This window comes from Chenopodium quinoa, unplaced genomic scaffold, assembly GCF_001683475.1.
Source record: "Chenopodium quinoa cultivar QQ74 unplaced genomic scaffold, ASM168347v1, whole genome shotgun sequence".
In the NCBI taxonomy this organism is placed as follows: Eukaryota; Viridiplantae; Streptophyta; class Magnoliopsida; order Caryophyllales; family Amaranthaceae; genus Chenopodium; species Chenopodium quinoa.
The window spans coordinates 1,135,242-1,149,620 of NW_018743050.1; the positions used below are offsets into that span (position 1 = coordinate 1,135,242).

At 32.5% G+C, this 14,379-nt stretch overlaps 2 protein-coding genes across 2 annotated transcripts; both read right to left on the reverse strand.

Moving 5' to 3' along the window:
- Nucleotides 1-2,654: 2,654 nt before the first annotated feature.
- On the reverse strand, nt 2,655-3,812 carry LOC110730870 (zinc finger protein ZAT5-like). Its single transcript, XM_021910702.1, has one exon. The coding sequence runs from the start codon at nt 3,658-3,660 to the stop codon at nt 2,656-2,658; it is 1,005 nt and encodes a 334-aa protein (XP_021766394.1). The 5' UTR covers nt 3,661-3,812; the 3' UTR covers nt 2,655.
- A 4,642-nt stretch (nt 3,813-8,454) lies between these two features.
- Nucleotides 8,455-13,902, reverse strand: LOC110730872 (superoxide dismutase [Cu-Zn], chloroplastic). Its single transcript, XM_021910703.1, has 8 exons — nt 13,534-13,902; nt 12,775-12,836; nt 12,616-12,655; nt 12,413-12,508; nt 12,262-12,293; nt 12,078-12,153; nt 11,927-11,980; nt 8,455-8,761 (listed from the first exon to the last, which is right to left on the reverse strand). The coding sequence occupies exons 1-8, from the start codon at nt 13,847-13,849 to the stop codon at nt 8,736-8,738; spliced, it is 702 nt and encodes a 233-aa protein (XP_021766395.1). The 5' UTR covers nt 13,850-13,902; the 3' UTR covers nt 8,455-8,735.
- Between the last annotated feature and the right edge of the window lie 477 nt (nt 13,903-14,379).

Consider the following 14,379-nt stretch of genomic DNA (forward strand, 5'->3'; position numbering starts at 1 on the left):
ACCGGCCTCTATCTCATGACAACTAATATTTGTGGTGGGGAACATGGGAGATGCCCATTTGTTAGTACTAGTATATACTGCATGTCCTAAAATGATGTCACTGTATTTTTCTGTTATATTATTTATAGAGGTATTGCTAAGTTGAGGATAAGGACTTTGAGGCAGTTGCAACTTCATATTATAAAAATAATGAATTTTTTTTAAAAAAAAATAAATAATATAGAAAGTGAACAATGATATTTTGTTTTTGGATTTTCTTCTTTTTAATTTTGGATAAGAAATTAAATCTTATCTACAGTATATATATATGAAAAACTTTTAACTTGGCTATGTTGTTATCAAACAATTGAAATAAATTAGTCATTATTTACATACAGCTAATCGGATATATAAAAGAGGTTTTTTCTCATACAAAAATATGTAAAGAAGTAGATCAACGAACAAATTAGATAGGTGTAACATAAAGAATCCTTGACAATTTCTTGGATTTATTATTTGATTGATATGTTTATCTAAGCCAATCATAAGGAGATTAGTGTTATTAAGAAATTAGTGAAACTTAAAAGGAGCACTCTATAGCAAGTTGAATGCCGAGGGCTTTTAAAAAAGAGCACTCTATAGCAAGTAGATTGCCAAGGCTATTAAAATCAACACTTTCTTGTCATCTTACACTGTTAGTCATTCCGTGCAAAATACGTGTTTTTAATCATATGAGACTATCTCACAATAATAAAACTTGCGTCGGTTGGCTAAAAATTCCAGTAAAATTGGGATTAAACATGTGGCTTACTAGCTAATTATTATTATTGATTCACAAACAATTTTTTACTTAAATTTCAATTCTTCCTCTTAATAATATTTATATGAGATATACATTTTCAACTTCCTACCACATCATGGAGTGCTACTACATGCAATTGCTTGATTGTACAAAACTCTTAGAATTAACCCTTAATTAATTATATTGACTAAATTGTTAATTACATTCCATTCTTTAGTCTTCCCCTAGCCTACATATATAAATACTAATCAACTAGCTTAATTAGAAAATGGGGATGGAATTTTTTTTAATTTTTAATTTTTTTTTTCGTAGGGGTTTAAATTAATTAAGAAGAGAATTGAATGATAACTATGAAATAATGTTGTTATGGTATCTTGACATAAAAGAAGTATGTAAAGGCATGAAATTAAGTGGAAACAAATACTTAATTAATCACTCAATCAATTAAATATAATCTTAAAAGCAAGAATTAAAATAAGAAAGCGGTTACTCAAGTATCATAAAAGCGGTGTGAGTTAGTAGTAGACTTGTAGTAGTAGTAGTAGTAGTGTATGTGTGTTAGTGTTAATGTGTGTGTGTTTTGGTGCGGCGTGCATGCATGTGGGAGGTCCCTTATACCAACTCAGCTTTCCTATCCATTTATTCTGTCACTTACTTCGTTGATAGATGCTAACCAAACCAAACTTAACTTATGAATGAAAGAAAGAAAGAAAGACAGATAGAAAACCCTACTATTGGATTTTTTTTAGCTTTTATTGCAATCAAAAACCAACAAAACAACCTAATCCACCACTTTCTGTTGTGGTTGTACGTCTATCTTCCTAGCTGCCCTCCCCAATCCTTACTTTCACCCAACTATCACTTACTCTCACTCGATACCAACAAATAATACTTCGGCCGTTCTTTTATTTTACACTCTATATGGTCTTCATCAGTACTTTACTACTTACTCCAATCAAATCATGCATCGATCTGATTATGCACTCTGCTACACATATCCATTATCAACTACGTTTGTCAACTGGTAAAAAAAAAAAAGTCAAACTTATCTGATCTTAATAAAAATCAATTGTACCTAATTCGAGCTATATAAGCACCTAAATTCTAGCTAGCTACATCTGTATATCAAGCAAATGTAAAAAGTCGAATTTATTTGAGTTAAACTAAAATTAAAATTGAGATATATATAGTAAAAGCTACTATATATACACACTTGAGTAAAAATAAACAATGTCTAATTAACGGTATAAAAAGTTGATACGAATTGAATGGATTAATCTTGAGAATTGATTCTGATACTGCGTACGTTACGCCAAGGCAAATAAAATTTTTAAGAAAAGAAAGGAATATATACGGAGTGTATGTACAACTTTACTCTTGAGTAAATAGGGGGGAGATAAAATGGAGCAAACACCCAAAATTGGACAAGTGTGGAATACTAAAAATAAGGAAACCCAAAAAAATAATGAAATAAGATTAGTGAAAAAGAGGGAATAGAAAGTAAACTGATCCAAAAAGGAAAGATTAAGTAGATGCCCCCATCACCTCACTTTTCGTGAATGAAAGGCAACCACCAATACTAGCCACTTACTCAAAGGAAAGAATTCAAACTTGTCATCCAACCAAAAACTCTAATTATACTATTATTTTTTTTCATGTAATTTAACCAACTTCTAACTATGTTAAGCAAACTCACCCAAAAAAAAAAAATTATTGGCCCAAATCACAAAATAAATAATCATAATTTTCTTCAATATGTATTTATAAAAATAGTATATCAAATGATCAATAATTCACAGTAAAAGTCAATAACAATAAAGTATAATCAATTATATCAATTTGTTTGTATTTCTATATTTTTTTTTTCTATTCATTTAGTAATGGCAATCCACCAAAGGAGTAGGCGTAGGAAGAACATGAACAAACTTGGTATCCATGTGATCAGCCACCTCAATATTATGTTGTTGTTCATCCTGATCATCCGGAGCTGGAAGATTTAGATCCAAGGATAGAATATTCCTTGGCCCACCCGTATCGATCACCGTCGTCGTCGTTGCGGCTGCTGCTGCTACTGCTGCAGCTGCAGCAGTAGCAGCAGTGGTGGTACTTATTGGAGAAGTTGCTATCGTTGTCGTGGCGGTTGTTGTGGTAGCTGCTGCTCTATGCCTTCTCATATGACCTCCTAAGGCTTGTCCTGACGGAAACTCGGACCCACATATCGAACACTCGTGCACCCTGGCCTTACTCGCATCATTGTTATTATTGGATTGTACAAGAAAATATTTCTTACTAGTGAATTCCGCTACATCTAGATCATCAAGGCTACGATCGCGATCGTGGAGGACGGTGTCGATGGTGTCCGGGGATCGGGCTGGTGGGACGACAACGGTAGGAGTGGAGGGTTTGATCTTTTTGTGACTAGTACGGTGCCCGCCTAGTGCTTGAAAAGACGGGAATGCTTTATTACATGTCTTGCATTCGTATGTACTAATATTACTGGTACTTGTTGTACTAGTATTATTGTTGTTGTTGATTTTGGTCTTGGATTTGATAATATGGGAAACTTTTCTTTCAATCCCTTGAGCTAAAAGGATTAGACAATTAGCCATATCTTCTTCTTCGGTTGTTGTGACCTCGCTCATGATGTCATGCTCATCGGACGGCGATGCGCCGGAGGAGGATGAGCCATAACTGTTGTTATCTGAGCAATTATCACCACCTCGAGTGGAAGCAAGAACAACAACCGCACCACCGTCGCCGCCACCACCACCGCTACCGCGATAACTTGAGGAAGCGGTTGCTGCAAGGAGTGATCGTTGACGCTTTGTTCGCCTTCCTTTTGTTGTGAAACTTGAGAACTCTTCTTCTGTTGATTCCATAATGAGAGAATAAATAAAAATAATATGCTTATTTATTTTTTGAGAGAATTGGAGTGAGTGAAGGAGAGTGAAAAAGAGGGTGTGTTTGTGTGCATGTATATATATGCAAATACAGAGGAAATAAATAAAGTAGAAAGAATAGAGGGGGCTTGTGAGAGTCAAAAGTTGTCCTTTTTAAGAAGAGCCCACCCTTTTTAATAAAAAAATAACAAATTTTTACGGTTATCGTACATTTTTTTAATTATCATCTGGATATTTATTTTTTCAAAAGCAATTATGTAAATGAGAATTGATCTCAGTCTCTCATATATTTGATACGTCTTCTAGGACTTTAATCAACTAAATTAGTTTGCATTTACAATATTCTCAAATTTTATTATCGCAGACAGATCAGATATTACAAGATCGAAATCGTACCACCTACTACTACTCCACTAATTTTCTACTACATACAAATTAATGTTAAAAATTCGAAGATCAAAGGATAGTTTAGACCTGTATAAATGAAAGGATCAGGGTTTACAATACGTGTTAAATATGAGTCTGGGCCGTACCCACAAAACAAGAGAGAGGTCTATTTCACAAGTTCAAAGAAGATTACATCCCAAATGGCCAAAATCATATGACAATAAAAAGAGTAGTCATTTAGTCTTATAAAGTGTTTGATCTCTCTCTTCTTTGACTAGTGAAAGACACTCACTTACATGTGATGACACTTGAGAGGTTTATTTTTCAACAGTACGAAACGGACCGGACGATGAGTATAAATGAAAAATGTAAAATAGTAGAGGGGGTATAGTATAATTAAATGTGTGCGTTACCTTAACATAAAGAGGAAAGGGAGTGGGGGGGAGATTCTTAGTTAACTTAGGAGGGACACTTGGGTAAGTACAAAATTAAAAATGACGCCCTTTGAGTGCGCGTGAAGATAGACGTGGTGAGTGATCGAATGGAATAGTGATCACACACGTAGTCGCCAAGGAAAGGAGTACTTCTACTACTTCTAACTTAAATTCTTTCTTTTTGCAACGTCATATATTATGACTTTGTCTTAATTAAAATCTTATTATTATTTTATTAACATTATTATTAATTAATAGTGTTATTCTTGCCTTTAACACTCAACTTAATTTAAAGAAGTAACCTTAAGTTAAGTACTTGTACTACTAGTTCATTCAACTCTTCTATCTATTTGTTGGTTTCTTTTAAACTAGAAACTCATGTTTCCAAGATTATCATCTTTTTTTAATGCTTATTGGTCTTAAACTCAATTTATTATATTGAGGTTAGTTTTATTCCTCGTGTTAATAGAGTATAATAACACATCTATTATATTCTCTTAACATCTTGTTAAAAGATTTGTTTTTACTATTGAATTGATTATTTAGCTTATCGAGAGGTGTATAATATGTATGATAGTTAAAATGAGATTGAAGAAGTAAAATTCTACTCCGTAGACTGTAGTAATTGGGCTAAGGGTTTGTTCTCTTGAAATTATTTTCAGTTCAGTTCAGTTTATCTCTATAAATTTTTATGAGATAGATGGAGTATACAATTTGAAGTTTCAATCACACATCTATCACTTGCAAATGGATATTGTGTACATTACAAAAACAATAGAAATACCAAATTACCATTATGAAAAGATAGTGCCTTATAAGAAATAATAAAATAAAATAAGATAAAATGATTACACATGTTTCTTTCTTTCTTTTTTTTTCAATAAAAACTATTTCATTGATGCAACATCATCTAAGATTTAAAAAAAAAAAAAAAAAAAAAAAAGCATTCTAGTAGATCTATTAATTTACAAAGGTAACATATTTTAATTTGATTTAGAAGGGGAAAAAAAGTGCTAGAACAATGTACACCTCATTTAGCTTAGAACCAAGATATGGATTACCTTAGCTTATAAGAAGGATTTTCCAAACAAAGTACAAAAATGGGCTGCAAATCAAACCAAATTAAAAAGTCAAAGAAAATTACAAATTCACTAATGATAGACTTCTTATGCATTCCACCACAATTTAACAATTCATTATCATAATTTAATTTTCTTATGCTGATTACCCTAATTAAGGTCGAATATTCATGTTGAAAATGAGCCTTAGCAAGGCTTTATTTGTTTCAACTTGTTTTGTCTTACCACACCTTGTCTTGAATTAGAAATTAAATTCAAACAAGTTGAGTTTATAGTTAATAAAAGTTTAAATAAGTTTAAAGAGAATTAAGTTTAAAGAGAAATTAAATTCAAACAAGTTGAGTTTATAGTTAATAATGGGCATTTGATAGCTAGAGGACATTTCAACTAATTTGTTTAGAATATTTTGAACTTAAAATGCTCGTAAATACTAATAGAAGAAAAAATAATTTGGGACCTTTATAACGGATTTGGAGTTTGTCGTTCAGAAGTTAAGAGAATTTTGGGGTCTTTGTAACGGATTTTAAGTTTTTTCTTTAGAAGTTTAGAGCGCATAAAATGAGTAAACGATCTTACCTATAGATACAAGTAATGCAAGTATGCAAAAAGAGTTGTTTGTAAAATGATGCAAAGAGTATGTGATTGGCCAAAGAAAAAAAATATCCCAATGTGACGGTTTTGAGGAAGGCTTACTCAAGTGCCTACTTTTTTAAGTTGAGCAAACTATCAATTCAATACAGAGTATAATTTATCATGCATGGCACCATTTTGTACTCACTATCGAATGAATACACACTCGTTTTACAAAAGATTTATTGATACAAATTCAACACATGAGATTAATTAACCATTTATTATTTCAAAATATTTACAAATTTACCAAAAATTGGTGCCTCTACCAACCTACCACTTTTTGCTTAGATAAAAGTAAGGGGGAAAAACCGAAAAAAAAAGCTAATTTGCAATAATCATAAGCTCTTCCTATCAATGATTTTTTTTTTTTTTTTTTTTGAGGAAATTCCTATCAATGATAATATTGAAATTCCGGCATATTGTAATAAAATAAATCAAAAAAGAAAAAAGAAAAAATAAATAAAACATTTCCAATGCACATAATATTTACCTATACAAGCATGATAAATATGATGAAGCACAAACGTTAAAAGTCAACCCAAGAATATAACAGAAAGTATTCAACATTCACTAAATGTGCAAAATTTATAAATGTATCTCATTTTTGGGGATAAAATAGACGCACAAAAGAAAATGGGCAACCTTTCAAGTTTTATTAAGCTGCTACTATAGAGTTTTGCCAATTATAACAACCAAAAAAAAAATAGTCAACTTATATCATTTTTAAGAGAAGAAGTATTCCAAACATGCAACCTTTCCAATTGATAGGGGGAAGTCTTAAATTGGAAAGGGTTGTAAATTTGTAATCATTCCTACAGAGTGTGGGGCTTCTAAATAACCATAACTACACAACAAGTTGCTACTCGAAAGTTTATTGGAGGTTTATGGATATTAATGTATTATCTATGCATTGGGCCATTGACATTGGGACCCGAAACTCCTCTATATACATTTTAGGATACCCATAATTCAAATTTAATCAAGTTTAATGGAGTTAAATATAATGACGAATCTAGAACAAATATTTAGTAGGATCAAAATACAATGGTTAAGTGTGATAAAAAAAATTTATTTATAACAAGCACTTTAAAACAAATAATCATAAATCTTAGAGAAAATCTCCCAAAATTAAATGGAATTAATTGACATTACAATTGCTAAGGTAGCTGTACTTCTAATTCTGTGAATACAAAGTAAAGTATAAATGAAATAGTGTGTAATGGAGTATTTTACTAGGTTTAGGTTTTTTTTTTCTCACTTTAAATACATTTTCTAATGCAATGTTGGTCAATTATCATTTTCAGACACAAGAGTGAGGGATAGCTCAAGTGGTTAGAACTCATCTTCCGATTCATAGGATCGGTTCTCATCACCTGTCCTTATGTCTCTCTAAACACCAAAAAATCATTACCAGCCATAGGTTTTAATATTCACTATACAAATTAATTTCGTTTATTTAGATTCACTATACAAATTATATCGAATTATTGATTTTAATATTCTAAAATAATAATTTTCCCTTTAAAAAATTTAAAAAATTCCGTATTATATTGTTTCTTCCCATTTGATCAAATTTGTCTTACAAAAAGATTTTAAGAATAAAATATAAAACGAGGGAGTGATACTTTTATATTATTATATACTCCGTACTTTTTTTTCCAAAAATTAATTGGTAGCACTCGGACTGAATTAGTGAAAGATTACTTAATACTATGTAGTTAACACAAAAGTATGGAAAGTTTAGCGAATCTTAAGAACATGGGACAAAGTAGTCACGACAAATCCACACACTAATTTGATCATTTGACACTATAAACAAACAAATTTGCAACAACATAGTAGTCTAATTGTATGCCAGAGTGTAATAATAATAAAAAAAAAATGTATGATCACGAAATATATATTGTTAGCAAGACCTTAATTACTACAAGTATTAATTATAACAATATAGTTGAAATTAGTTTAAAATAGTAATCTTCAACAATCAAACAAACAAATGAAAAATAGTGCGAAGTAATTTATACCGTACACGAGTACTTCTCTTAAATATCTTTTGAATACTTTTCCACATTTCAAAACCTAGAGTAAGAGAATTTCATTTGCTTGTGCAATGGGAGGATGTAGATTGCTTCTTATGCTCAATAATTTTCGAAACACGCTCGCTTATAACAGCGACAATTCTCCTAAGTTCTAGTTATTGGAAACAGAGGGCAAAATCAACGTGCACATACACACCAACATGTGCAAATGCATGCTCATAAAGAGGGAAGTTAGTGATGCAAATTGTCATCAACATTGCATCCCAACAAACTTATTATTATTTTTAGTGGTTCTGCAAAATCAGGAACCATCTTTAGCCTCAAGATACACAATCAATAGTACAGATAAAGATACATCTCCTAGATCTTAGTACGAGTAGCAAGACAAGTAAGTTTATGGTTCACACGGTACCAGCAATAGAATTCTTTAATACGGAGTACTCACGATTTTCAGAGAACAGTCCAAAGATAAATTCATCAGATTACACTGGAGTTAAGCCAACAACACCTGCATCAAGAAAACCATTTCAAATAAGTATATGGTGGTGATTTTCGATGCTTTACATTTTACCAGTAATACTTAAACAAATGAGTGACAACTAAACAAGAACAAAGTGGTATCTAGGGATTTTTGCTTTGATCGGTTAAAAGGGTAAAGTAAGTAAACAAAAAGCATAAAATAACTTCGATATTTAAACATGTGTACGTTACGAAGTATAAAAAATGAAAATTTTGTCTCCAAACAATATTAGGGTGTACATATTCTCATATGAGTCAAATTCAAGCATATAGTTGATATTGCTATACCTGAGTGTTTGGATGTTCTGTACCACTAACAAGATTCCTATATTTGACAAACCTAACTGGATACCGATACACTCTTATTGTCAAGCTATGCCTTTAAGAAATGGTCCATATATGTCACATTTCTGAAGGGGGAATCATTTTCCTTTTCAATTTCATACTAACCTAACGAAATAGTCAAACAAAGTAAAATTATGTGCAGCACCTAAAATGAATATACAAGACTGATAAATTATCCTTACTAAACACTGTGAAAAGATTCTCAGTCAGCAATGAGCCCGCTTAGATAAAGATTTAATATACTTTAGCAAATCTGATATCTGATGTTTTGCAATTGAGTGCTTTTTCTCTGCAGACATATTCTACTATATCTCAATCGTCCCCCATAATAACATCAAGCAAGATTCTTTAAGCATAATTTGGAAATAATTTGGCCATCTATCAAGTTTGGGTCATTATCTTCAGTCAAATTAATTAAAAAGCCTTTCAAAGAAATATATTTATAAATCATCCATTATAAAAGGTACTTACAGATGAAAAAGTAGCAACATGATTTGGCATTCATTAAAAAAAATAAAAAAAAATAAAAAAAAATGAAAGTTCCTGATTAGACGTCCTCTTTACTAAATTTAAAACATTCCAAAATAAATGCTTAATCTTAACATATGTGCGCAATTCTCACCCTCTTCCTCACTCAAGGCCTCACTCCTTTGAAAATACACACCAATAGGTAGAACCGTAGAACCAGATCCCATCCTCAAGGTTGCCCCTTTTCTCTTATATATAGTAGCCTAGTAGGACACTGAACAATAAGCATCATTCTTAGGGAGCTAAGACAGAATCAAGAACCAATGAAGTATTCTACCAAATAACACGTGGGCTTTTCAGATCAACTGGTTCATTGAGCCAACCATTTCTATCTTGGGTCAGTTTGCTTTAGCAGCTTGCTTCAGCCAATTACAACTAGTAGGACTTGCAGAAATTATCCTTATCATCTTTCTTAATATAAACCTTCATCCACATCTTAGAACCAGCTCTACACTCCGCATAATACCCAGTCACCATATAGACATTACTGCATCATTTCAGACAATCTATACGCTGTGATATCTTCATATTTGAACTCATAGACAGAATAAACATAAGTGATCAGCTGTAATAAGCCTGACCATGAAAATGAATGAACAGCCTAAGCTATAGTGAGGTATATTTTTAGGTTATTACATTCTTCAACTCCTTAATGTTTTTTTCAGCTATTAACTGGATTAATTCCTTGACGCTCTCTTTTTATTTTTAGTCCGCTATTAAATGGAAAACCTCATAATCCTTTGTCAAAAGTTCAGGGAAAGATGTTTATATTAGGAATTGTAGCACTTCAAAACAAAGACTCATTCACTAGTCATAAACAACAAAACAACTACTATACACTTGTGCCTTGGCCAATAATCATTAATACAACTTCCAAAGTTACCTACTAACAATAAGCTGCAACATGCATGTAAGAGTTTGGGACTGACCAGATAAGCTCTCTTGATAACTAACACCATGGATTAAGGTAAGCATGGATGAGAAGAGATCATTTAGATGTGGACTCCATTAAATTGGTCGAACGAAAAATGGCTTTATATGGAAAATCTTTTCCAGGGGAAAATACAATTGAACATTAAACTTCCTTGGTCTCCTTGACAAAAAGGTTAGAGAGAAAAGAAAATTGGAAATGCAGGGAATGAAAATGGAGGAGAAAATAACAAAAGTATGATATAGAGTGAATGTGGCACTCCTACAAAAGGAATGGTTTTCACGCTTCGGAAAACTAATTTCTACCCTTAAAAAATCAAATAGAACCATTTTCCTGGAAAATATAACTACAGAGTTAAACACAAATTTTAACTAGTAATACATAAAGAAGGGATAAGAGAGGTGGATAGGTAGCGTCCAACTTAAAAATTGAATAAGACAATTTTAATCTACAGGACATTGTGCTTGAAAAGAAAATAGCGAAAAGAAAATTTTAATCTTCAACATTATCTCTAATCTTCAGTGGGATGGGCCTTTAAAATTTGACACTTAGTCGCTTCTGAAGAATAGTAAGTAATTTAAAGGACAGGCTCAAAATATAATAAAGAAATAAGAATCAATAAAGCTTCATTTAACCTTGTAGGTTCTGTCAGGATAAATGCCTATAAGTTAGCTGTTATACACAGCTTTGGAAACTACGCAGTAATCTACATCCAAAATAGTTTTCCAATTGCCTAAGCATATCTACACTAACCTGTTTGGGTTATTTTGTAGAGCATGAAAAATGCTAATTGAGTTTTTTTTTTTTTTTTTTTTTTAAAATGAAAGGAAGTCTTGTCTTCAAATCAGTTACAGCTTTATCAGTAAGAGATAGAGATACTTCCATGGCATATTTTTTCACAAGCAATCCTCTTAAATCTTTACCCATCCACATACCGAGCACCTTAAAATACCATCTGGGAGCACCTCATGTATCATGAAGAGAATAAATTGATGACAAAGTTCGAAATTTATCCAATAGATCCATAGTCCTGGCTTCAAGGGAGAGCCAATGAAAACTAACTCATGATATATCTCATTTTACCAAGCAACAATACATGCACTTAAACAACTTGCGCACTGGATGTGGTATTTAAGAGGGTTTCATCAAAAGTATTCAACAAGGTAGATTTAGTAATTAGGTGCAGTGAAATTGGCTGCAGGATTTAAAGATTAATTATATCCTGCAAGAACATTATACTTGCATCTAGTACTCAGCTAACACAGCTCTAGAACTCAATCCTTAAGCAAAACAATCATGCAAAGCAAGTACATTTGCACAGATGAAAACAAAAAAGGCAAACGAGCTTACCACAAGCCAATCTTCCACCAGCATTCCCAGTGGTCAGACTAAGTTCATGTCCACCTGCAAGCAAACAGAGACTAAAGTTAGCAACACAGAACCAAACTATTGTATATAAGAAAACAACCAACAAATCAACCAAGTATAAGAGATAATATACCCTTTCCAAGGTCATCCTCTAGTTCATGTACCACAAGGGCTCTACCGACAACTGAATTTGGTCCAGTCAATGGAATCTGCAAAATAAGATGCTGGAAAATTCAAAAAAGCTGGAACTTCAAGAAAGGGTGAAGAACTCTAATAGTACAACTATATAAATGTAGCATAAGCTCTTAAATCAACACCTGATTATCAACAATGGTAGCCTCAGCCACTCCTGCAATTTTCAATTTGCCAAAAAGTTATAATCTCTACAGACAGTTGAAGCACCAAGAATTTCCCCGCTTCAAGCTATTCAAGGATTCCGTAAATACAACCTCATTTAAAATCTCTTACCATCTGTGTTAGCAACAATGTTTCCCAGGTCACCCGCATGCCGGACTTCATCTTCCGGAGCACCATGTGTCATTTTATTAGGATTAAAATGTGGACCTACATCAACCAAATTCAGTAGGGGTAAGATACCAAGTAACAACCAGGGAAATGAACATCTAAACATTAATTTTGAAATAAGAGATTTGAAATCTGAAATTAAGAACCTGTGGACATGCACCCATTTGTTGTATCTCCAAACTCATGCTACACCATTTGTCCAAAAACAAAGAACAACCACAAAAATGCAAGAATTAGATACAAAAACAAGCATTACAAAAAAAAATAAAAAAAACCAGATCAAATTTAGAGAGAAAGAGATGAACCAAGTGAAATCCATGCTTCCCGGGAGTAAGTCCGGTAATACGAACATTGACTGTAGTTGGACCTGAAAAGGTCAACAACAATAACCAACTCAATCCATCATAATAAACCAAATTTTTTTTTTTAAAAATCTACGAAATGCAAAATATAATCAAAGTGCCGTAAACGTCGAAACTAATATCACTAATCAATTCAAATGACAAAAAATAATCTAGGATATACAAAATTTCAATTCAACTTCATTAAACATCAAAATCTGATAGTGCTAATCAATTCAACCACACAAAACAACAAAATGTAATCAAAATGCAGTAAACATCAAAAAAGAAAAGTAGTAATTTATTCAACCACCAAAAAAATCAACTATCTGCAAAATTTCAATCCAACTGCAGTAAATATAAGAAACTGATAGTATCAACCAATTCAAATCATCTCAATCAACTTGCAGTAAACATCAAAAAAGTAATAGCATTAATCAATTCAACCCCCAAAAAAAATTCTACAATTTGCAAAATCTTTAACAAATTGCAATAAACATACAAAAACGGGTATACATTTATCAATTCAACCCACAAAAAAAAACATTCTACAATTTGCAAAATCGTAATCAAATTGCAGTAAACACACAAAAACAGGTAACATTAATTAATCAATTCAACCCACAAAAAAACAATCTACAATTTGCAAAATTTCAATCAAAATGCAATAAACATCAAACAATGAATCAATTCGAACAAAAACTGATAGTTATAGTATTATACCATCGTCTTCCTGGGTCAAAGTAACAACACCCTCAACCTCGGAAGTACCCTTAAGAACAGCAACAGCTTTTTTGGTAGCAGCAACAATGGTGAGAGGTTTGGAGGCGGCGGGAGCGGAAAGAGAGAGGGATTGAGTGTGGGAAGAAAGCTTGAAAGAAACACCATTGAAGGAAGAAGATTTAAGGGAAGATGAAAGGGTAGTAGCAGAAGAAGTAGTGGGTGTGGAAGAGAAAGGAGAGAGGAGAGAGAATGTGGGATGTGAAGGTGCGGATGCAAGGATGCTGTGTGCTGCCATGGCTGCCAATGCTGCTTGCATTCAAAATGATGGGAATTTGAGGCTCTTGTTGTTGGAGACTGATATCCTTACCAACATATGTAGTACCTCTGCTATAGCCTATAGGGTTGTAACTTACAGCCAAATTTGTTCAACGATTAGACATTTTTCCTCTCTATTTTATATCAAATTGTTACACATAATCTGTAACTAGAGGTGGTTATTGGACAGGGTAGCCCAATGATTATAGGGTCAGGGCCAAGCTTATAGGGTTTTAATGGACATGGCTATTAATGGACAGGGCCCTTATTGGGTAGGGTCAATATAGGGCAAACATGTTTTTCCAATTTAATTGATAAAAAAATACATAATGTAAAAATAATTATATAGATTAATTTGTATTCATATGTATTTAATAATGGCTTTGTCTAATATTTATTTTAATTGATATTTTGTAGGCCCGCCCATTATCGACCCGCGGCCCGCATTGTCCCGACCCTATATTGACCCTATAAAATGTGACCCTCTTTGATCCTGACCCGCAACCGACCCGCACTGACCCTGACCCGACC